Source organism: Equus asinus, chromosome 25 (assembly GCF_041296235.1).
Source record: "Equus asinus isolate D_3611 breed Donkey chromosome 25, EquAss-T2T_v2, whole genome shotgun sequence".
In the NCBI taxonomy this organism is placed as follows: Eukaryota; Metazoa; Chordata; class Mammalia; order Perissodactyla; family Equidae; genus Equus; species Equus asinus.
The window spans coordinates 38871687-38895975 of NC_091814.1; the positions used below are offsets into that span (position 1 = coordinate 38871687).

General features: G+C 42.5%; 1 protein-coding gene across 4 annotated transcripts in view; it reads left to right on the plus strand.

Annotated features, from left to right (window-relative positions):
• The window catches only part of NIBAN1 (niban apoptosis regulator 1), a 155647-nt gene that overhangs the window by 112648 nt on the left and 18710 nt on the right, over positions 1–24289 (plus strand). For all 4 annotated transcript variants that reach the window (XM_014850305.3, XM_044758398.2, XM_070497119.1 and 1 more), the window contains exons 6-13: positions 3280–3395; positions 8855–8959; positions 9254–9416; positions 12776–12963; positions 15970–16131; positions 17718–17828; positions 19671–19778; positions 24118–24229. In XM_014850305.3, the coding sequence (XP_014705791.1) occupies positions 3280–3395; positions 8855–8959; positions 9254–9416; positions 12776–12963; positions 15970–16131; positions 17718–17828; positions 19671–19778; positions 24118–24229 (1065 nt within the window). The remainder of the gene's footprint in view (positions 1–3279; positions 3396–8854; positions 8960–9253; positions 9417–12775; positions 12964–15969; positions 16132–17717; positions 17829–19670; positions 19779–24117; positions 24230–24289) is intronic.

The following is a 24289-nucleotide window of genomic DNA, read 5'->3' on the forward strand; positions in this document are numbered from 1 at the left end:
ATGCCAAGGCTGCTTATGACATGCCAGAGTCACTTTTTCAACTCTTGGCTCTGATTCTGACCAGCTGTGTGACCTTCAGCTAAGAAATTAACCATTTCTTGTTCCAGTTTCCTCATCTATGAAACTAAGGAGCTGGATTTAACGATGTCTAAGTTCTCCCTAGCACATTTGTCTCCTTAAGCATCCTCCTAATTACAACATGTTGGAAAGTAGAGTTTGAGCTTATACCTGCCATTTTTCTAAGTCAGCTTGCAGGGGGAAGGCTTAAAGACCAAAAACCATTGTTGATTCTGGGAGCCGTTGAGGTAAACTCTCAATTACTTGCTGGCAAGAGAGTGGGTGCTTGTGACTCTGGAATTTGTTCCCATGAAATCTGTGGCAGGAAGTTGATCAAATAACTGATAATCTGGTTTCTCTCAAACACCTGTACATTGTGGCCGAGTTCAGCAATGCCTTTGCAAACAATTTAAGAGCAATGTAGATCATATTACCATTGAATATAGTTCTATCTTTTACAAAGCAAACCTTTGTTCTTATTTCCTTAATGGTATGGCAGTTGCTGTTGAGCTTTTCTTGTGATCATAAGTACCAATATTTATAAAACAACTTACCATAATGCAGATACTTTTCTAAAAGTTTTATATAAATTAATTTATTTGATCAGTTTGTAAGCTCAAAATCTAATGAAGAATCAGTAGATTCGATCCTTTTTCCCCTACGGAAAAGGAGTACTTAAAATCCAGTTTAAGTCTGTCTTAATGGGAAAGAGTCCAGAATTCAGATCCACATTCTCACTCTTTTAGGCTTTGTTGCTGTTGTTCAATGACTAATTTCCTTTATGGTTCATTTGATTACTGATACTTTTCTTCTCTGCCTTTGCTAGAGGGCTTCATCCTGCACCACTGCTACCTTCTGGCTCTTCTATTTCTTCTTTGACTTCTCTCTGACTCCCACATCATTGTCTCCAAATCCTATCACTTCAGTTGTTTTTTCCAAAGATCTTTGAAAATGCAACCATCAGTGTGAGTGTCATCGTTTGCTTTGATATAGATATAGAAGGTATAGGCAGGATTTCAAATACCTCCTCCAGTTACTGAGGTCAGCAGGGGAAGAAATAAGTAAATTTATGCTTCTTGTAAGGACATGAAGAATTTAAAACTTCATTCCCAGGCTCGCGGGTCTGGCAACACTCACTCCATCCAAGTACCACATTTTCTTCCATCTCTCTGTTTCCTTAAGTTGGAAATGAAAACAGCTGTTAAAAATAAGAGCCCATGAGTCAATCTTGAATCTCAATGTAGTAATTACAGTTTCCATCTCAGTTGGTAAAGTCCCTCCCAGTATGCTGAGCCCCATCTCCCAGCCCCCTGGTTGTCAATTTTATACCAAGACCTTAATTTGTGTTTTCCAAACCTCTAAGATTAAATGCTAAATCAATGGCCAAACCAGAAAAAATAACAAGGAAGAAAATACTTTAATTTAAAAACTTGATTCTTGGGACATGCCCTTTTTTCTGATTTAGATTTTGACCAAATCTCTACGTTGTTATTAGAAATGTCAGTTACTGTTCCATGTTTTTGAAGGTGGAACTTCTGAGCTTCATGATATCTTTATGGTGAAGAATTTTGCTTGAAGTCTTGTAGAGGCTATGCTTTGAATTGTATTTTCTCTTTTCCAAGTTCCTAAGTCTTATGACCTAGTAAGCCAGTCTCAAAAGAATCTGCTACAACCTGTTAGTTGATTGTCACCTTTCGGAGCAGATTGATCCTCTTTTAGTTCAGCTTGGTCCCCCATATCAACCGTTCTGTTCTTGACTGAGCAATCCCGATATCTAAAGCTCTGACTATCCCCCCAATGAATCAGCTGCCTTCAATGGACCAATCCAATATTGCCCTATAAATGCAGATCATATACCATTGGCAAGAGAACTTTGTGTCCTTTGGTGGGAGAAGCAGGAGGCAAGACACTTGGCCCTATCAATCACTTCCCTTTACCTACTTTATTTCCCCTTTCAAAGTTTTGATTTCTTTATTGTTAGATTAGATTATCTCTAAAATTCATTTCCCTGCTAAGATTTCTATAATTCTGTATCATTGTATCCTCCAAGAGCTAGTTTTATGTGTTGAAAATGGTCTTGGTCAGTTGGGGCTGCCGTAACAAAAATACCATAGTCTTGGAAGTCCAAGATCAAGGCACTGAAGGATTCAGTGTCTGGTAAGAGAGAGAGAGCATTCTCTCCTTATAAGGGCACTAATCCCAACATGAGGGCTTTACTTTCATGACCTAATTTTCTCCCAAAGGGTCCATCTCCAAATATCATCACATTGGGGATTAGGATTTCAACATATGAATTTTAGGGGACACAAATATTCAGTCTGTAGCAGAAATGAAGACAGTTGCATGCATGGTGTGATTTGTGGAATTCTGGGAAGGCCATTCAGCCCCTGCTCCCTCACCCACACTTAATATCCTATATTCACTCCTTTGTGGTAGGATGTTACCTCTCGGACATAACACCTTTTACAATCCAATATGTTCAGAAGGGCAAACCTATAAAACCAGTATGTGAGGTAGCAGCGTGTAGTACTTCAAAGCGGGCTCTGGAGTCAGACTGAGTTCATATACGTGCTAGCTGTATAACCTCACACAATTAATTCATCTTCCTGTGCTTTTGGTCTCTTCCTCTGTAAAATGGAGATGATAATAATACTCATCTCAGAGGTTTTTGTGAGGTTTCAGTGAAATATGTAATATGCTTATCAGAACAGTATCTCACTATATGTGTTAGCCGTTATCCTTCATTTGCATAAATCAGCATATTATATTGATGTCCTTTTGACAGAAAGTTGATATCAGGTTGCAAAGAAGTTGGAGTTGTATCCGGGAAACTAGGAGGGGATGCCTTGGATCCAGACGCACTGTTCAGGAATGGTCTGCCTTGGTGAGGTGTTACAGTTGGTAGCATAAAGCCCCGAGGGGCCTAGGTGCCTGAGGGAAGCATTTACAAGAGAGATAAAGGGGGACAGATCTGCTTCTAGTCCTGACCAGTACACCCAGTAACTGATAGAATTAATCGGCTATTATGGTGAGCAAGTAACGTGGTATATGTCTGCAAGTGAACTTTGAATTCAGTACTTGCTTAACTTTTCTGTCTCATATTCTAGCCCTTGTAATATTCAGGGAACGTTAAGTCTCTGAACCATTGCATTTGAAGAACCATGGAAAAAATGTAAAATAAAATATTTTTCTTTGCTAAAAGCTCTTGCCTCTTTCTTTTAGATTACATAAAGCAGACGACATTTGAAGCCCAAGCCTTTTTAGAAGCTGTGCAATTCTTCCGACAGGAGAAAGGACACTATGGCTCATGGGAAATGTTCACTGGGGATGAAATCCAGGTAATGGGGGGCTCAGAAGTGTGGATCTTCTTCTCTGGGTCGTAGGAGGTCAGGGTCATAATAAACAATCAACCAAAAAAACCTGCAGGAGTGTAAGATGTGGTTCCGAAGGCCATTTCTCTCATTGTCTGAAAGCATTTGGTCAGCCAGCTGTTGGGCATCCTCTCCAGAGATGCCAGACTGGGTACTAAATAGAGCTGCCCAAAACACTGCAGCTGCCGTGTGAAGAGTTGCTTCCACTGTTTTCTATAAAAAGCATTATTCTTTCAAATGACCTCATGCTTCCACACTAGCAGCAAATGTCAGCCTTGTGACATAATGCAAAGTGTGTAGTGGGGCTTTAGGTCAGCAGATTTGGGTGAAATCTCACCAAGTTATTTAACCTCTTTTAATCTTGGGCTACACCTCTGAAAAAAATAGGAATAGTAATGTTTGCCTCGCAGGGTTGTGAGAATTAAATGAGATGTTGTTGGAAAAGTATTTGACACACAGTAAGTCTTTATCTCTTGAAAGATTTATAAATCAAGTAATTAAAGAAAACAAATTGCAAAAGCATTAGACAGTTTTCTATACATTTCGTTTACCTTTTCTAGTTTTCTATCCTCTGTGGTCCAGTGTAACTTCCCATGACCTTGATTAAATGCCAGTCATAGGCTAAGCACCTCGGTTGGCTTGGTACCATGGACATTGTTACAAATCTCCAAGGAAACCGTGTTTCATGATGTGACCCCATCCTCCATGAGGACACCAATCACACAGCTGATTCAGCCAGGAAGAGGAGGCTGGGTATGGGCATTATTTAATTAGAGGCACACAGGGTCCAAGAATGCTATTCTTTAGTTTCCCCTCATCTCCCAGAGTGCCTCTTTTGGGGACCAGTGAAATTTATTATTAGGGAACAATATATGGATGATGCCAGAGGGTGCTTTGCTTTTGTATGGTCATTAAACATCTAAAGCCAAAAGCATTTTCTCATGATGATGGGGCTATTCTTTATTGTTTTACCACGTCTCAGAATCTTTTTTTCGTGGATTCTAAATTCATTTATTTCCAATCCTGAGACTTATTCAGGAACTTTAACCAATTCTTGGTTTCTGATATTTGGGGGAAGCACATCCATTTATAAATGTGAGAGGATTAAAAACTAACCATGCTTATGCCCAAGAGAAAAACAATAACATAGGGGACACTGAAGCATTTGACACTGCTTGGCCTTTCATATAAACAAACATATTTAATAGATAAACCAGTATTAAAATACCTCTGTATGGTACTTTTTAATTATTTACCAGTCTCTTGAGGAGGGTAGAGCAGTTACTATTTCCATTTTGTAAATGAGGAAACTGAGGGAAGCATATAGCAGTTGAGTGACTTGCCCAGTTTTATTCATCCAGCAACTGTTTACTGAACCACCATATGCCAGGCACTGTGCTGGGTACTAGTCATCCAGAGGTGGGCAAGACAGAATGGTCCCTGCCCTGTGGAGCTGATAGTTTCAGTGTCACATGCTCAGGGGACAAATGGCAAAAGAAATGATAGCTTCTGACTCCTGGTCCATGAAAGATCAACACCAACCGTGGAAATGGACTAAGGTATATGTGTATTCAGCTTCTTGAATTTAGCTATGCCACTTGCTTTACATTTTTCTTTCTTTTGAAATCTCATATCAGCTCACATTCTTTCATGATGCCTTTGAAAGCACGTACTTAATAAATCCTTTCTGGGGGTTGAGTGTTGAGTTAGTTTTCTTTCGTTGACTTTCTGCTTTTTGCTTTGAGCTGATATGTGTGAAGTGCTATAAGGTGCAAGAGAGCTAAATGACTCATCGCTTGCCATGGTGGTGAGGCAAGGCATACCTAGATATCCAGAGAACGAGACAGCATTAGACGTGTGTGGGTACCTATGTGGGTCTGTACATATATGGACATCACAGAGCAATCGCGCGAGGCAGTCACAGGAAGGTGCTAATTTTGCAATATAAAAAATACCATAAGTGGGAAAATAGAACAAAAAACGAAGAGATCAGTAAAAGCTAGAGTTATCAAGCGACTCCGTAAGAGGTTTTGTCCCCCAGGAATCTGAGTATCTTTGCTGAAATCACAGACGCATAAGGTGTGAGGGCTGGCAGGTCATTTCAGGATTATTTGTCCCGTATCCTCCAGGTGAGAGAATGTTCTGAGAAGTTGGCTGAAGTCACAAAGCCAGTCTGTGACAGAAATACGTTTTGAGCTATATCAAGATATCCTTGGAGAAGCTCGTGACAGAAATGGCTTCTAGAACTTTCCTGTGTGGGGCCTGGTGGGGTTAAGCTTCACCGTAACCCCTTATACCTGGAGCTCAAGCAGCATCTGTCACAGGAAAAAGAGGTCAGGGGCCCAAAGAAGCTACGAAGTAGTTAAGGAAAATGCCGTGGCATAACTGAGTTTGGAAATATGACGTCTTTTGTTTTAAAGCACTGAGTTTATTTGCATTTTTCTTCATGTCTGCTAAGAACTTAATCATAACATTGTCCTAACCCACTCTATCCTAGGGGCCTATCTTCAGAAGATTTTCAGCCTTGTTACATTACTATCTTCATTGCAATGACTCACACAGCAAGTATGGCAGGCCTTTATGGTGATGGTTGTTTTAGGCAAGTGTCCAGGCAAAGCAAATATCTTAGACTAGCTTGCCTGACAGACTATTAAGGTGAAAATATTTGCACATCAGTAAATATATTTTCTATTTGTCAATATAAATGTATCAAATGAGGTCATGAGGGAAAGCATTTTGTAAAATATAGAGTATTTACAGTTATTTGGTACGTAGTAAATATATGAGAAATATATATATGAGAGAGCAGCTCATAATTCCCACAGAACAGAGTGATTTTAAGACAAGAAAACTATCCACAGTTTTTAGGCTTTGTCCGTATATTCTGGAGTTGGCTTTTGTCTAATGACCTTGAATATGACCCTTTTAAATGGATTCTTTCACCCGTGGCCACTCAGTAACACAAAGGGCAGGAGGCCAACACCCTGGTCAGACCATGTGGCCACCCTCAGGAAGGAGAGTAGTCTCTGGGGACCTCACACCCTCCTCACAGCTTGCGCATCTGGAAGGTAACACCGTGGTGTGGCCTTCAGGAAGTGACCTGAGGTTCGTTCATTTTGATCAACCTAATGGCGTGTTTGGTTTCTTCTATGTGTGATGAAATTTAAAAATCTCCACTTCCCAGTGCTTAAATTTACACACACCCTTTTTTAAAGCAAAAGTGATATTTTTAGGTCCCTTATAGTAAAACTCAGCCGATCCTGATCTGAGAAGAGAAGGTTGAAGAACCCCTTCATTAGTCGTACTTATTTATTAGATTGGCTACTTTCTCTAGAATAGCCCAAGGGCTTTGGACTCTGCTCATGGAGAGCTGACCAAGGTAGGGAGTCCCAGAGCCAGTTCTGGGCAGGTGAGCGGCAGCACAAGGTCAGGGTGGGGTGGGGCTGAAGGTTAGAGGAAGACGATGGTGGTGCCAGGAAGAGGCACAGCTGGGCTTCAGCACTCAGAGGCTCTGCCTCCCAGTGGCTGTTCCCTAAGTCCCTCGCCCTGGAAACCCACTCCCAACCCCCTCCTTTTTTTTCAGACATATTTTCTTATCAATTCTGTAAGTTATAAAATAAAACCAAATTTCTTGGAACGTTGTATGGGAATGACTAAAAGAAAACTATAAGCTCACTCAATGGAACATTCTTTTCCTTTGGCCTTTGTAACATTTTCATCTTTTCAAACCCCTTTCATGCTTGTGCTCAGATTCAAACCAATCTCTGCAAAAGGGTGAGTTAGAGCCATTATTATGATTCTTGAATTTAATACTTTTCAACTGAGATGATATTTCCCATTGGTTTTAGGTTCTGGCTTCAGTCTCCTTATGCTCTTAGCTCACTCTCCCTGTGCCACACTTTCGTCACTCTTGGGCAGATGTGTTCCAAACAAGAGCTTACTCTATTGGGCAGGATGGGGGCCCATCGATTACTAATTACCTACTTGAATCCAATTGTTAGACCTGCTGATTTCCAGGGAGTTTGGACATGTCAAGTTCCTCTTAAAATCTTCAAAAATGCTGGTTCACCTCTTGACTGCCCCCAGAGAATGGTTAAAAAAGATAAAAACATCCCCACCAATGAATTACCAGGACTAGTGGAAATCCTATCCCCATTATCATTTTTGTCACACCCTGAAGTTCCACATCACAGATGACAGGAGCCCCACTTGCTGCACTGACCCAGGCAGCCATCTCTCCCAGGAACCCACAGGCACAGGGGTGCTGGATGGCTCACCCATCTCCACCCAGGAAGTGTTCTTGTTCAGTTCAGCTAAAGCGTTACACCCTGCCGTAACACAACCATTGTGAAAGGCAAAATCTAGTGAGCTCATGAATATTTCCACTAGCATGAGGTTGACCAACGACCTCAAGAAAATCTTTCTTAATTCCTAAAGCTTAGTTTGAATTTTTATGAGAAGAAGGTCAATCATTTTGGACAAATATTACTTTAAATTTGTAGAACAGATGTCAAATGATTCTCTACTTTTCTGCCTGCCTCCATTCCCAGAATTACTCTTGTTCTTTTGTAAATCTTGGTCTGCAGCCTGATATTGAAAACTGAGCTGGGAGCCCCAAAAAACTCATGGTAAAAGTGAATTTGAACAATAAAGCTGCTCCAATTTGGGTGGGGGGTTTAAAGAATGAGGCGCCAGTGTTACGTGGAGCATTGTAACATGTGGATGTGGAGAACACTGCTCAGATTCAAAAGAACCATTTTCATTGAGCCAAGCAAAATTTTAGGAGTGATTTGGGAACAAATTATTTTAAAACACCCTTAAAACTTTAGAACTCCTCCCATATTCTGCTCATCCCACAAATGCCCAGTTGCTTCAAAGCATTTATTACTCCCTTCTTCTTCTAAACTTTAAGGAGGATGGAGGTGGGGTTCAGGGGACAGTAGAGACAAATAGCCTGAAGACACTTAGATCCCAAGGGAGCTTGAGGAGGAATGATGCTCTCAAGGGGTACAGATAAGCCTGTATCAAGCCACCAAAACCAAGTCTGATTCCTTTCCTAATTTTGCTAAGGATGCCCTTATCTATAATTGAGGTTTCTCTTCTTATCCTAAATGCACTTGATGTTTCTAGTTTGAATATGAGAAGTTTGAATTTAAGGAACTTGTCCTTTCCGATGGGAAAACGTCAGCAGACATTGCTGTTCCTCGGGGATGTTTAAGAACGTTTACCCTCTAAGATTGTCTTCGTTGAGATTTCTGCAGCCTCAGAACCAAAGTTCAACTATTAACCTAACAGATTTCATGTAGCCCAGGAGAATCTTATGTAGCCAGGATAGGGATGGCCGACCATGACATCTTCGCTTGTGCTGATGCTCAGATTTAGCCATCACCAACTAACCGACTCTGGGGCTCTCTTCCACTCGGCAGATCTTGAGTAACCTGGTGATGGAGGAGCTCCTGCCAACGCTTCAGACAGACCTTCTGCCTAAAATGAAGGGGAAGAAGAACGACAGAAAGAGGGCCTGGTTCGCTGTAAGCGATGATTTTGCTCTGCAACTGAGCTACTCAAAATGAACATTCCCTTCCCTTCTCTCTCTCTTTCTTTTTAAATAATTCCTTCCCTGGGTGGAGAAATGCCTACCTCGAGTCTGCTCAATCTCACTTACATGAGGACTAATCCAAACAGACTCAAACTTTGAAAGAAAAATTAGAATGTGTATGCAGTTTTGTTTATAATAGTCTGAGATTAACCCTCCTCCCTCTACTGACTCCATCAGCCGCTTACGCACGACAGATCCCCGATTTATGTGTTGTTCTCTGTTTCAGCTCCTCGAGGAGGCCTACAACCTGGTTCAGCATCAAGTTTCAGAAGGATTAAGTGCCTTGAAGGAGGAATGCAGAACTCTGACGAAAGGCTTGGAGGGAACCATCCGTTCAGACATGGATCAGATTGTGAACTCAAAGAACTTTTTAATTGGAAAGATCAAAGGTCGGTAGAGATAATCCCTGTTCCTACTAAATAGGCTGTGCATTTAGGGCTCCATCACATAGTTGGAATGCATGGTTTCAGAGGAGAATTAACGGAGGGCGTTCGTAAGAGGTGATGACAGTTTTAATAGGAGTGTGCTAGAGGTGCTATGAAGAGCCTGGACCTCCCCGCAGAAACATCAGTGACACAAAGTGGAGGATTGTCTGCTTGGTGGTTGTTCTCTGCACTTCAGGCCCTGTTCATACTCTTGCCCAGCTTGCTTCTGAGCTCTTCTAATAGGTCCTACTTCGAGGAGATTGGAGAAGGCTTACCTGTAGCAAAGATGTGTGTGTCTGAATCAGTGTGTCTGTCCATGCGATGCCTTCCAAAGCCAGATGTAAACTAACTTGAGTGTTTTCTGTTGACTGTTATCCATGTCTCTTATTCCTCCATTAGCACAACTAATCAAGAGTTGACTATACATTGAAATACTTTATACAACTTAAAACTGCCAACACCCCACTCCTGTGCCCACATTCCTGTTATCTGGGGCTGCGCTGGATGTAACCGAGGCCATTCTCATGGCCTGAATTAAACCAGTCTCTCTCTTTCTCTTTTCCCTAAATCTTTGTGGTTCCAGTGTATTCCACATAAAATAGAAAAAGATTCTGCCCTGGACTACTGTTTGTTTCCTAAAAGAAGCCTTCAAAGGAAGTCATGATCAAGTCTTTTAATATCAAAAACACATTTTAAATGTGTTTAAAATGTTCTCCACCTTTAAGACAAGGAATTGTACTTGAGGCTACATCCATAGGGGCTTCGAATTTGGAAAAACTTTGGGACCATTGGGTCCCATAGGGCTCTTGAGCAGCCTTTAGTTCTGCTCCGTAATCGTCTTTTTCACTCAATAAGCATTTATTCTGCTCCTGCTGAGTACAAGGGCTATGATGGTTCAAAGAAGAGGACATGATTTTATACATTGAAGAGGATATGAGGCACATCACAGATACTGACAGAAGGAAAAATAGGACAAACACCACAGAAGAGGCAGGAGAGGGAGGGCACAGTGGTTCCCAACAAGGAAACGTTTCAGCTTCAAAAGCTGTGGGGGCCCTCGTGATGAGAGTACTGTGGTGGTATAGGCTGATGGGAAAAAATGGTGCCATCAGGCAGCATAAGAGTGGACACTTACTGAGTGGTTCCAGATTGCCACCTACGGTCCTAAGCACTTTGAACACGCTAAACTCATTCCATCCTCACCATACCCCTGAGAATACTTACTCTTAGGATCCCCATTTTAGAGAGAAGAAAACGGAGGCAGAGATTAAGTAACTTGCTCAAGAGTCCACAGCTTGAGTGTGCAGAGTCAGGGCAAACCCGGGCCTCCGACTCCACGCCTTCCCTCTTAATCACTGCTCAGCTGCTTCTCCCCAGCTGCCTTAATTAACATATGACTTGTGAATTAATATGTCACAACACAGGATTCATCACAGCAGCATCTCTGCACCTTGAAAAACTGCAGAGCATACCTCTGTGAGCTGTAAAATTTATTCGATCCATAAGGAAACCTCAGCAGACAACGGTTCAGGAAGCTGTGTGGTGGTTCCAGGGCTGTCCCAGTGGGTGAAATCTGAACTGGCCTTGAAGAGGCAGGAGGATGTTTACAAGCAGAGATGGAGGAAGGAAGGCACAGCTAAAAGGAACACCAAATACAGGTGCAGAGAGGAGGCTGCAGCCCACGGTGGCACGTAGGCATCTGGGGTCAGGCCCAGAGGAACATGCCCTGCCCTGCCCCTCCTTGGGCCTATCCCTGCCTCACTCAGTGGGGAAATCATCCAGCCGCTGCTAAATCTTTCCTGTATGTTACCTGTATTCATGCTTATTCTGCAGTTTCAATGAGATGCTCTTCAAATAGTTCTTCTCTCAAACTTCATTGATGAATAATTCATTTGTTCTCCTTGCAAACAATTTTTCATTTTGGTATCAAGCAAGTCATTAAAAGAAGAGTCATAGATTGTTCATATTTGAACCATACAATTGAAAGGTTTTCTTTTCCTAGCAATTCTATGACCTGTTTAATATTTTATATCCCAAATATTGATGTTATTCATAATATTAGTAGCACTGGTCATCTCAGGTTCTCAAAATAAGAGGCAGTCTGATCCTCCCTAACTCTGAAATATTCTGCAAATGGAAATAACATGGCCAGTCATCTCACTGTAAGTAAGTTATTTGCCAATAAATACTTAAGAAATGCACTTGAATTGTAGTTCTGTATCTGCAAATCAGAGTGTGACTTTGGTTAAGCCATCTTAACATCTCCAGGCCTCTTTTTCCATCTATAAAATAGAAGGATTGGACACCCAAATGAGTTTAGACTTCCTTTCTCAGTTCTGATACTTTGACAAGGCTCCGCGACTGACCCAGCTCCACAAAGCTGGCCTTTGGGTCCATGGAGCAAGCTCCGCCCTCTTCCAGGTCAGGCTTCCTTTACTAGAAGGCTGCTTCCAAACCTGGTGAATCCTGAGAATGACCTTAGCCCTTAAAAAATATTCAGAGTTCCATGTCCTGTGCAGACTCACTGAATCAAGCTTTACTGTGTTCTTCCTCTTCTAAATCAAAGACCAAGAATTGCCTCTTGGAACTGGGAGTATGGTTACATTTTTCCATCCCTCTTTATGATTTTCTGCACTCTACGTTTTTGTCACTGTGCATGTTGTCCTTGATTATCAGGAACAAAAATAGTTTTTTAAAACTTGGGAGTGGGAATGGGAGATGGGGGGGCCAACTGAATGGGATTTGTTTCCATCTGCCCAAAAAAGACTGTACTTGAGTTTTTAAAAAGTCTCTTGAGGAGGGGAGAGAGGAATTGAATTATATCGGCTGATTACCTCTTAGAGAAATGAATTAAAACGTAATAAATTGTTATATACAATGTTGAATCATTACATTGTACACCTGAAACTAATCTAATATTATATGTCAATTATGCCTCAATTTAAAAAAACTTAAGTTGTGTTTTTAGAAGACAGACTATGCATATATAATGATGGTGATTGATAGTAAGCAGGTGGGTTTTTCTATTGTATTAGGCATTGCATGTTCTTAGGGACCAAGCAGAAAAATTCATTTCCTCCTAGGGCAGAGGAAAGTTTGCGGAGGGGAGGTATTCTGTTTGTTCCAATTCTCAGAGCATCTAATGGTTGTTGGTCATGGTGAATGCTGGCACAGGACTCCCTGTGCTGGTGTGTCTTACCCATTTGAGCTTGCCTTAGCTGTTAAATGGCTCTATAGGGCACTGTTCAGCCCTGGCCAGGCTCTAGTACCTTTGAATCCAATTTTGCTACAAGTTGTGGTTTTCTGGCTATTTCCTACCACAGCCATGGTGGCCCAGCCAGCAGAGAGAAGCTGTGCAGAGAGTGTGCAACCATTCCTGGCGTCCATTCTGGAGGAGCTCATGGGACCTGTGAGCTCAGGATTCAGTGAAGTGCGCTCACTCTTTGAAAAAGAAGTGGATGAACTTAGCCGGAACTTTCAGACCACCAAAAACAGTGCCCAGCTCAAGGAGGTAGGATATGAAGCCAAGGAGTTGAGTGTGAATGCTCTGCCTGGGGCTGCCTTTTCTCTGCAGCTTTATCTGCATTCATCCATTCTTTCCTTCCCTCCTTTGTCCCTCTCCCCTCACTTCCTTCCTTCCATTCATCTGCACTTGCATCCGTTCATCTAGTTTTTGTTCCATTCATCCAACCACCCCATTCAGCCGTCCATTCATCTATCCATCTACCTGGTTTCCTTTATTAATGGTTTCCAAGTTGCAAAATTAATAAGATGCTTGTACGAGGGAAACAATATACTCAAATATACATATATATATAAGAGCAAAATTCATCACTCATACCCACCTAATCCTAGTCCACCTCCAACTCCCAGGACACCTCTGCTCCCAACTCCCTGAATTAACTAACATGAATAGCTTAGTATGTGTTTTCACGTACTTTTTCCTTGTTCCTACAAATATACAAGCGTATATCCTCATTTATGTAAATTTCATTTGTTGGTTTGTTTCCAAAATTATAGACTCATGATAAAAACCAATGTTTCTCAAAGTGTTGTTTCTGGACCAGCAGTGTCATCATCACCTGGCTGTTAAAAATGCAAATTATCTGTTTGGATGTACAAAATGTTTGTACAAACAGTATTAATTAGCAATTGTTAAAAAAAGAAGAAAGAAAGAGAACCTGAAGCAATTGTGAAAGAAAATAGGCAAATGGAGACAGGTTTATTTACAACAAGTGCACACATGTTTCAAATGCACACACACACAAAGAATGCAAATTCTCAGGCCCCCACCAGTGATTTCCTGAATCTGGGGGTAGGCCCAGCAGGCCGTTTCAGCAGGACCGCCAGGGGATTTGATGCACCTAAAGTTTGAGAGTCACTGACAGACAACTTGGCAGCTTTGTTTCACACCTGGCATGTCATGATGGACATCCCTTCAAGTCAGTGGATAAAGCCAGATACCTCTGTTTCTCTTCCTTTGTTATTTCTTCATGCACACATGCACATGTAATTGTACATAAGCAAGATCATTTCATAAATATTTTGAGATTTCTTATTGTAGCCTGTTTTAAACTTGCTTTTACTCTGCCTCTTCCCCCACACCACCCACCATCCCTCAAGTAACCAGCGTTAGCCAATTAGCATATGCCATTCTGTACTTTTCCCCATGCTTATATAGCATATAAAACACACATTTATAGGCTATTTTTTTAGATTGCTTTCTCTTAGAAAAATGGAATTATCTTATATATACTACTCTGCTTATCAGTTTCCTCATTCAAAAACACCTCATGAAACTGTTTCCAAGTTAACTGTCCTGGCTCTAGGTCATTCTTTGTAATGGCTGCATAATATTTCACATATGGATACAGCACGATTTAGTCACCCATTCAAATGTTGCTGGCACCATGGACAAAGCTGCAATAAATAACCTTGGTACATATATTCTTATACTCTGATGCTTTTATTGCCATGGGCTAGATTCCTGGGACAGGATTGCTGGGTTGAAAGGTAAGTATATTTCTCATGTTAAAAGATGTTGCCATTTGCATTCCAAAAAAAGGTTTGAAATTTTACATCCCTACCAATTATGAATAGCAGAGAACTTTCTCCCTCAGATTCCCGTCAGCATTAGGTATTATCACTTGTTTAAACTTTTGCCCATCTGAATGGAGCAAAGTGGTAACCTGTGTTTCCTCTCCTGTCTGCTTATGTGATAGTTCTTAAAAATAGGCACATTACATATTGTGTGACAGCATGCTTTTAATCATTAATTCCACTTCAGTGGAGCTCTCCATAACTCACTTCTTAAAGGGAGTAAGGTTTTCCCCTTTATGAAGACAATGAGAATGGGCTCTTTAAAAATTCCTGTTTAGGGCCAGCCCCAGTGCCCTAGTGGTTAAGTTGGGCATGCTCTGCTTGGGCAGCCTGGGTTCCCTTCCTGGGCGTGGACCTACACCACTCGTCTGTGGCCATGCTGTGGTAGCAGCTCACATACAAAAAGAGGAAGATTGGCAACAGACGGTAGCTCAGAGTAAATCCTCCTCAGCAAAAAACATAAAATAAAAAATAAAAAAAATCCTGTTTAGAGAAATCTTGATGTCTCTCTTTTCTGTGGCCTGAAAATCTGGTCATCCTGTATCATTCATACTCACTCTGTGTCACTCCACAATTTTCTCTAAGGGCTCATTTTCAGCACCTTTCTTTCTGTCTTCTCCACTTACTCTCTTGTTTCTTCTAGATCTCCAATATTCAATTTTTAAAATGATTTTTAAATAATCTTGGACAATAGGATGCATTCTGTTGGCAACAACACTTGTAGCATAAGAGTATGTTGATAACACTTGAGGTCTTTAGTGGATGAAGTCTGTCCCTGTCCTCTTGCTGGAAGCTGTATGACCTCATCAATTATGTTATCACCTGTGCAAACTAGAGGGTAAGGGGCTGCAGTTTTACCACTGGATGCCTCTCCCCAGCCAGGCTTCTTCTATCACCCACCTCCCCATCCACTAGCACCATAGAGACCCTACAGCAGAGGGGAGCTCCGTGGGGGCTCTGGCTTCACTCCTAGAGTCCAGGAATCCAGGGAGGGCATCCCGACCTCCTTGGGATTTTCTGAGAGGAATGGTACTCATTAAAGTAGGCTTTGGAGGCTGTGGGTCCAGCAGCAATTCCATGTGCCACAGAGCCTGCCTGCCTAGTTCTTAAGCTCTAGAAGTGGGAGCTTGGAATCCATCAAGAGCTTAAGAAGATGGGGCTCCCTGAATGCACCCCTGGGTCCTCCCATCGTCCAGTTGGTTCTTCTCTCAGTCTCTGTCCTATCAGCAGAGCTGCCCCAGGGACTCACTGAAGGAAGGAAATAAGACAATGAGGACGTCACGGATGCAGTGACCTGAGATGTGATTGACTCTGATAACATACATTTGATTGTTTAGAATCTGTGTAATCTCTAATAGATATGTAATATGGTCCCTATGTCTGAACATGTCTAATTTTCCCCTTCACCAACATGCAGAATCTAGACCGGCTTAGGGATCTTCCACTGGATTCTGTGAAGATGGAACCTTGTTACATTAAAGTCAACCTGCTTCAGGAGCGCTTGCAGGATCTCAAGAGCCGCTTCAGATTCCCCCACGTTGATCTGGTGGTTCAGAGGACGCAGAACTACATGCAAGAGGTGGGAGTGGCAGGGGCATCCGTGGTGGGTGAGGATCAGCAGAGCAGAGAAGCGCATGCTGACAAATGAGACTGGTGCTCTAGGCTGGAGGCCCATGTCTTTAAGTTATCTTGTTGAGTGAGGATGTATTTTGTCCCTCCAGCTGGCTTCATCTTCATTCCATGTTGATGAACATCATAAGAAGAATATCTCAGGGCAAGAAAGTGGCATTAATTGATAATTACTTGCTTTTAACCTTGGCTGCACATTAGAAGCATCTGGGGAGCTTTTAAGAAATGCTGATGTCTAGGGCCCACCTCCAAGTGATTCTGATTATAGATAGATAGATAGATAGATAGATAGATAGATAGATAGATAATTTTTTAAAAAAATGTTCCATACTCTCATTCCCACTGCTTCTAATATGCAGCCAGGATTGAGATCCACTGGCTTAAATCAATTCCCAAACCTAGTTAAGAATCAATTAATCACAGCTTCATATTTAGATTTCTTCAGTTTACTTGATAGGTTCCTTTTCTTCCCCACAAGAAACAGGAATGAATAGCACAAACTCTTTACATATTATAGTGCTTTATAAGTGAAGAAAGGGTGTGATCATTGAAGCTATAAGAGCCCAATTCTATTTCATAGATGTTCCGGGGAGGTTACTGTGGGGCTGGACACTGTACCAGTTCCCACTTCAGGGAGCTGATAGGGAGACAGAGACTTAGATAAATTCACTACAGTGTTGAGAGTGCTGTGAGAAAGGTATGTGTTGGATGATTTGGGATCACAGGTTTGGGGAAGAACGGAACACTTTTTTCTTAAAAGTTATAGGCAGGATTAAGTGATCCATCTTGTTATCTAACCTCTGAGTTGTGAAGGATTAAAACTGGACAAGGAATAATACTGGATAGCAGTTTCACAGCAGTCCCTTTGATAATCCTGAACCCGGGTGAAACTGATGCGGGCACCAGTGCAGAGAATAAGAGATCTGAAGTGCTTCCGTTTCCTGACCCATGAGCGTGTCAGCCGCTGTCTCCACCAAGCCCTCAGCCTGCCTCCCTTCCCAGCCTGGCAGAGAAAGGAAGAGGACTGAGGTGGTAGGCTGGAAAGTGGGGAGAGAGACATGCTGGTGTGGTTTACATCCACCCAGAAGTGGAGGTGCAGAATTAAAGCAGCCAAGAAATAATTGGACAAGGCTCCCACCTCACCTTGTTAAGCCCTGGCTGCAGGTACCAGAGAATGGAGGAAGGGGGTGACCACAGGAGATGGTGGTGTTCTCAATTCCAGGGTCTTGGGTTTTCTGGTTCAGAGCAGAAGAAGAGGAGGAAAGAAAATACATACATACATACATACATACATACACATGCGTGTGAGTGTGTTTATTTTCCAGCCTCTTACTGAGCCCAATGTGGCCATGTGCCTGTTTATTGCACAATCCACGCAGTGGGATAAGGACCTGTTGCCCAGGGTCCCTCTCAGAGTTGTGCCTGAGGGTTCTCATCTCTGATGGTCATGCCCTCCCTTCTCACCAAGCCGACTTAGACGTGGGGGTAGTGATCCGCCTCTGACTGCGCTGTGTCTGTGTTGCTTTTGGCTTCTAGCTAATGGAGAATGCAGTATTCACTTTTGAGCAGTTACTTTCCCCACATCTCCAAGGAGAGGCCTCCAAAACTGCGGTCGCCATTGAGAAGGTTAAGCTTCGAGTCTTAAAGGTAAAAAGCGTTCTCTCATTTGTGAGAAGCATAAAACAAGAATGTGATCCCTATTTCTTCAGTTAAGCGGAATCACAGGTTCTCTTTTTCAACCGCCCCCTTTTCTTTCTAATCTTTCCTTCCTGGGGCCCCTGTAACCATCATCTAGCAGCTGGTCCCCAGCACGACTTTTATGCCTGTCCTGCCATCTAGTGGCCACTTTAGGCAGCGTGCGTCCTCAGCATCATTGCCCATTGGCTAGAAGTGACATGTCCCAGCTTGCTTTCTTAGCAATTGGACTTGATATTTATTGTCTGTCCAGTTTAAACAAAGCATTGTGATAGGTATTACATGAAATATAAAAAATAGGCAAGGCACAGCCTCCTTCTTCAAAGAGTTTACAGTACAATAAAACCCATTTAAATTAGCCAGCATTTTTTAGAAAAATCAAAATAGCATGGCAAAGGAAATACTCTGAGGAAAGGATACCTGCTATATGAAATTGTTTTAAATGTGCTTCATGCATAAGTATATATCAAAATGGCTGTAATACTAGGAGCTTGCACAAATATGGTATATTTTTAAAGCTTTTTTAAAACCTATCCTGTTTCATTTGAGCCTCACAAGACCTTGTGAGATAATTAGAATATGTCCCCATTATAGAGATGAGAAAAGTGACTCTCTAAGAGCTCACATAACTTGTGTAAGCTCAACAGGCTAGTCAATGGTGAGCCTAGAGCTAAAACTATCCTTAAACCTAGTCCACTAATTTTTACTACCTACTTCCCCTAAACAGTGCTTTGGAGCAGAAGATCAAAGTCTCACAGAGCCTAGGAGGTGGTCCCTGAATTTCGCACCTCATCTTGATGCCTCACAGGCAGTAGAAAACTTTGGTAACCAAATCATTGAGATTAAAAGCAATATGGATCATGGTAACACAAATAATAACGAAGCTACCATTGAGAAAAAGATAGTATCAATGTCAATATCGCCTCTAGTGGCAGGGCACGTTATACCTCTTAGGACAGTCCATTTCTTTTCTGGGCACTTGTAACGACAAGCACATGCTTCCTAATGTTAAGCCAAAGTTCTCACCATAGGTAATTCTAGTTAGTTCTACCCTCTTTGTTCATGTCCTTCTTCCACATGGTATCCTTTGGTTGTTTGAATAGGGCTATAATCTTGCCCCAAGTTACGATCTCCTGTGTGTATAAATGACTTCATCTCTTTAACCGTTCTTTATTTGGTCTGATCCTCCTGCTCCCATGCCCATGACTGTGGTCCAGTTTGTCTGTGACCCCCTTAAAGTGACAGCTAAAACCAAACCCTGCTCTCTAGGTTTGGACGTTCCATGCAGAACAGAGTAAATCATCGTCTTTCTTGTTCTAGATACTAAACTTCTTTGGTTAACATACCACCATGTTAATGTAGCTATGAGCCAGACTCTCTCTTCCCTTGTGGAAATCATTACAACCTACTGATCCTGCTTTCAGGATGTAGAGGAATGAAGGAGATAGTCCTGGCTCCCATGGACCTACCCAGGACAGGGGTGACAAAGCACAAACTCATCCCTCAGTTCTGTCCTCAATTTCTTTATAACACAGAAGTCACTCTGTTTTCACTTACCTCTGTTTCCATATCTGTAAGAGGGGAGGATAAGAAGGGTCGTTATCAATCATAACGTCCACCTAGAGTGTGAGAGAATTGCATAGAAAGATCTGTGAGACCTTGGAAACACCACAAGGATCCTCAGAAATTAGGGGGAAAAGGGAGACGAAGTGAGTAGCTGAGTTTTTGTTTAAGTGAAAGTTAACAGCTTGCAATGTTGCTATTTAGCATATGTTTCTATCTCTGTATTGACAGCAATATGATTATGACAGCAGCACCATCCGGAAGAAGATATTTCAAGAGGCGCTGGTTCAAATCACACTTCCCACCGTGCAGAAGGCACTGGCGTCCACGTGCAAACCAGTAAGAGGATGGGTTATTCCCAAAAGCCTGCCCTTATTGCCTATGAAGTTCCAGCGAGTTTTTTTTGCCATGATGTGCTTGCAAACGGTAGCTTAGACCAGGGAGCGGTCAGCAAACTTTTTCTGTAAATGGTCAGATAGTAAATATTTTACGCTTCTTGGGTCATACTATTTCTGTGGCAGCTACTCATCTCTGCTGTTATAGTGCAAAAGCAGCCACAGAGGATACACAAACAAATGGGCATGTTTGTGCTCCAGGGAAACTTTATTTACAAAAAGTAGCAACTGACTGGGTTTACCAACCTCTGGACAAGACAAAATCTCAAAGGCTAACGATCTGAGTTTGAGCCAAGTTAAGGGTTGTCCTCGAACACTTGAGGATGCCAGGTGTTCCTCATTATAGTATGATTCATAGGTCCAACGTGTCCTCTGACACTTGACTTACTCCAGGAAAAGACCTTAGGTAACAGGATTACAGAAGGATGTTTGTTCTGTTAAATCCAGTAATGTTTGTTTATGGAAATCAATGAAATTGAAACCCTTTAAAGCTGTTACAAACACCAGTCAACCAGTGACAGCCATGATTATGAAGGTGTGAGACTCAGTCTGCAGAGCAGAGTCATGGGTGAGCTGACTCTGGAGGCTGGGTCAAGACCTGGGCTCAAATCCTGGCTTCTCTGTGTGTCGGCTCTGGGGCCCTGGGCAAGTCACTTTTCCTCTCTCTTGGCCTACATTTGATCTTCTAGAAAATGGAGAAAATCCTAGAAAATCTTTCTTAAGTTTGAGAAGACTAGAGTGATCCAGTTAACATTTGATGAATGCTTACCTCGTGCTAGGACTGTGTTAAACACTTTGTATGGATTATCTCAGTGGTTCTCATGACAACCCTGTTAGAGGGTGCTATTTCTATCCTCCTGTACAAATGAGGAAATCTGATGGGTTAAGTAATTGGGCCCAAAGCCACAGAGCTGGTAACCGCCCGCTCACATTCGCTGATAACACGGTATGTGCTCAGTAAAGGGTACATTCTACTCCTGGTGCTACTTCGACATTTCAGAAATGATCTTGGAGCAAGTGATAAGGAGGTTTTTAGAATTTAAAAAGGGCTTTTTGGCAGCTTAGTGAGCCTCTAAGCCTCAGAACATTAAAATCCTTGACAGAGTTATTTTACTGTGGAAATTTCTTCGGTCATTTTTATGTATGTCTGTAAATGCTGTTTTTCTTCAAAGGAGCATCAACATATCTAGTACCTGGCATTTATTTTGGGGGGTATATATCTTTCATGGAAAAGGATTTGATGGAGCCAGGCGAGTAAAGAATCTGTCCATATGAAGGTCCCTAGGCCATATGTGGATGGAAAAGTTCATCTCTCCAGGGGATGACTCAGTCTACCCCTGAATATGTCTGCACACAGACATTCTGATTAGGGCATTTTTCTTTTTCAATCCCAAAGGCAGTTTGGGGGCCTTGGAGCCACCTCCTCTCAGAAGAGGAGACAATGAGGAAAGTCCCCCTTCTCAACTGCTCCCCTCTTTCTAAGCATCAATAGAGCTATACCAATCTGTAAGAGGCTCTTGTGATTTTCAATCAAGAGACTGGTTTCAGAGGGCCGGCCTGGTGGCCCAGTGGTTAAGTTTGCACATTTCCACTTTGGCAGCCCGGCATTCGTCAGTTTGGATCCCGGGTGCAGACATGGCACAGCTCATCAAGCCATGCTGTGGCAGGCATCCCACATATAAAGTAGAGGAAGATGGGCATGCATGTTAGCTCCGGGCCAGTCTTCCTCAGCAAAAAAAAAAAAAGAGGAGGATTGGCAGCAGATGTTAGCTCAGGGCTGATCTTCCTCAAAAAAAAAAAAAGAGAGAGAGACTGATTTCAAAAGAATCTGTGACTGGGAGTTTTTGGTAAAGACAGGTATTCTATCAGTGTCAAGAGATTTTTAAAAATCTGGATTTACAGAACATATAAACTATGGGAGTATCTGCTTCAGAGAAGCATTCTTTATTTGACAAAAGTGTGTTTCCTTTGGTTCTTTAAGTCACAGCTTCCTAGGTCTGTGGGGTCAACCCAAGCTGCACATTAGAATTGCCCGGAGAGCTTTAAAACAAATCTGATTCCCCAAGACCCACTCTCGGGGATTCCAATTTAATTACTCCAGGGAATTAAACATACCCAGTTCAATCAATTCAATATGGAAGACTGTTTGTAAAGTTGGACACATTGCAACAGTATAAACATCCCCAGAAATTATTCCTTTGCACAGAATTATTTAACTGGTTGAAATGTTAAAGTTCTACTGTTTATTTATTCAGCAAACATGTATTAAATATGTATCAAATATGATCCAGGCGCTGGGCCAGGCCAGCATCCCTGCTGTCCTGGAGTTCACAGCCTAGAGCTGTGGCAGGCACACAGTATGCCGTGTGATGAGAACAGCAGTTGCCTTACAGGGAAGAGCAATGGCCGGAGTTCCGAGGAGGCCGCCCAACTCTGCTTATGGGGCCAGAGAGGACTTCCCAGAGTCCTGCTTTTGCCCAGTCCTGAGGGATGAAGAACAGTCAGAGGAGTAAGGAGTGGGAGACCACATGGGGAGACGAAAGGTAGTTGCAGATGTAAGCCCGGGCCCCTCATTTTGCAGAGGAAGAGAGAGACGAAGAGCAGTGCTGTGGCTTGCCCAGGGTCCCACAGCTGGTCCAGGGCGGTGTCCAGTCTCCTGGGCAGAGCTCTTTCCATCCAGTACTCATCTGTGGGTCAGTTCTTGTCTCACAGACCCTCTCGAGGCCATGGAAGCTCATCTCTCTTCAACCCTTTGGCTTCCCCTAGGATGGGTATAAAGTGACCCCATTATTGCCCGCTGGATCTGGTCCTGGGCCACAGACCCCCCCAAGTCCTAGCGCTGAGAGTTATCTGAATGTGGTGGCTTCTGATGGCCTGCTGTAAATCCTCCTTCCAGCCAAAGGCATCAAATCCCGCTGCTACGTCCCCAGGTCACTGAAAGCCAGGTGTGGTGTGGGGAGCCCGCCTCCAGCACCATGAGGTGCAAGGCTCACTGAGTTAATCCCTGGGACATTTTGATCTCTGCCCTGTCCTCATGCTGATAACAGGCAAACCATTTGGAAACTCTTGGAAAGCAGGAAGCATTAAAGGATTTTGCATCATGCCTGGGCTGTCTTAGGGGGAATCAAGAACTCCCAGGGCCAGGTGGAGGGGAAGAGGAGAATGTTCCTGAAAAGTCCTTGACTAGAGATTCCCCATATCTGAGAAGGGGTCCCATTCTAATAGAGTTAAACATACATCTCCTCCAGGACCCGGGAATCTCACTTCTAGGTGTGTACCCAAGATAAATAAGTCCTTAAATCCACAAAAACATGCACAAGAAGGTCCATAGCAGTTATCTTCATAGCAATCAAAAAAAGAAAAAAATCTCAACATCTATCAACAGGTTATGGAGAAACAATTTTAGTTTGCTCATATCATGAATGCCTTTTATCAGTAAAAAAAAAAGAACAAGCTACTGATACATGGGGCAACATGGATGAATCTCAAAAACAAATGCAAAAGAATGTATGATTCCATTTATATAAAGTGCAATAAGAAGAAAAACTAGTTTATTGTGATAAATATCAGTTCAGTGCTTATTTCTTGGAGGATGTTGACTGGAAAAGAACGTAGAGTGATGGAAAGGTTCTCTGTCTAGATCTGGGTTATGGTTTCATAGGTGTATTTACATATTTTAAATCATTGAGCTGTACTTTTAAAATGTGTACATTTTACTGTGTGTAACTTATACCTTGGTAAATAAGGGGGCTGGCCCCGTGGCATGGTGGTTAAGTTTGCATGCTCCACTTTGGTGGCCTGGAGTTCACAGGTTCGGATCCCAGGCACAGACCTAGCACTGCTCGTCAAGCCATGCTGTGGTGGCATCCCACATAAAATAGTGGAAGATTGGCACAGATGTTAGCCCAGTGACAATCTTCCTCAAGCAAAAAGGGGAAGATTGGCAACAGGTGTTAGCTCAGCGCCAATCTTCCTCACCGAAAAAAAAAAAAAAAAGGAAGAAGAAAACATTTTGGTTATGATGAAAAAAAGAGAGGGCCCCAAACTCACTGACAAGGCTTTGAGATGCTGGGAATCTCTGGTGTCCACTTCCTTGAAGTACACAGGTGGTGTGCCCAGTGCAAAGGATGGTGGCTGGGTAAATGACAGAACAACCAATGGCAGAGTGCCACAAACTCCAAGCAAGGAGGGGATCCAGGGTGGGACTGGCCCTTTCCACATCTCCTCTATGAACTGGCATCTCATGCTTTGACCTCTGTGTCTTCTTATCTCTCGCTCTCCAGGAGCTTCAGAAATATGAGCAGTTCATCTTTGCAGATCATACCAATATGATCCACGTTGAAAATGTCTATGAGGAGATTTTACATCAGATCCTCCTTGATGAAACTCTGAAAGGTAAGGAAGATTTGTCCGGTGCTAGAGAGAACTCTAGATAGAGGGGAGCACCCTGAAGTG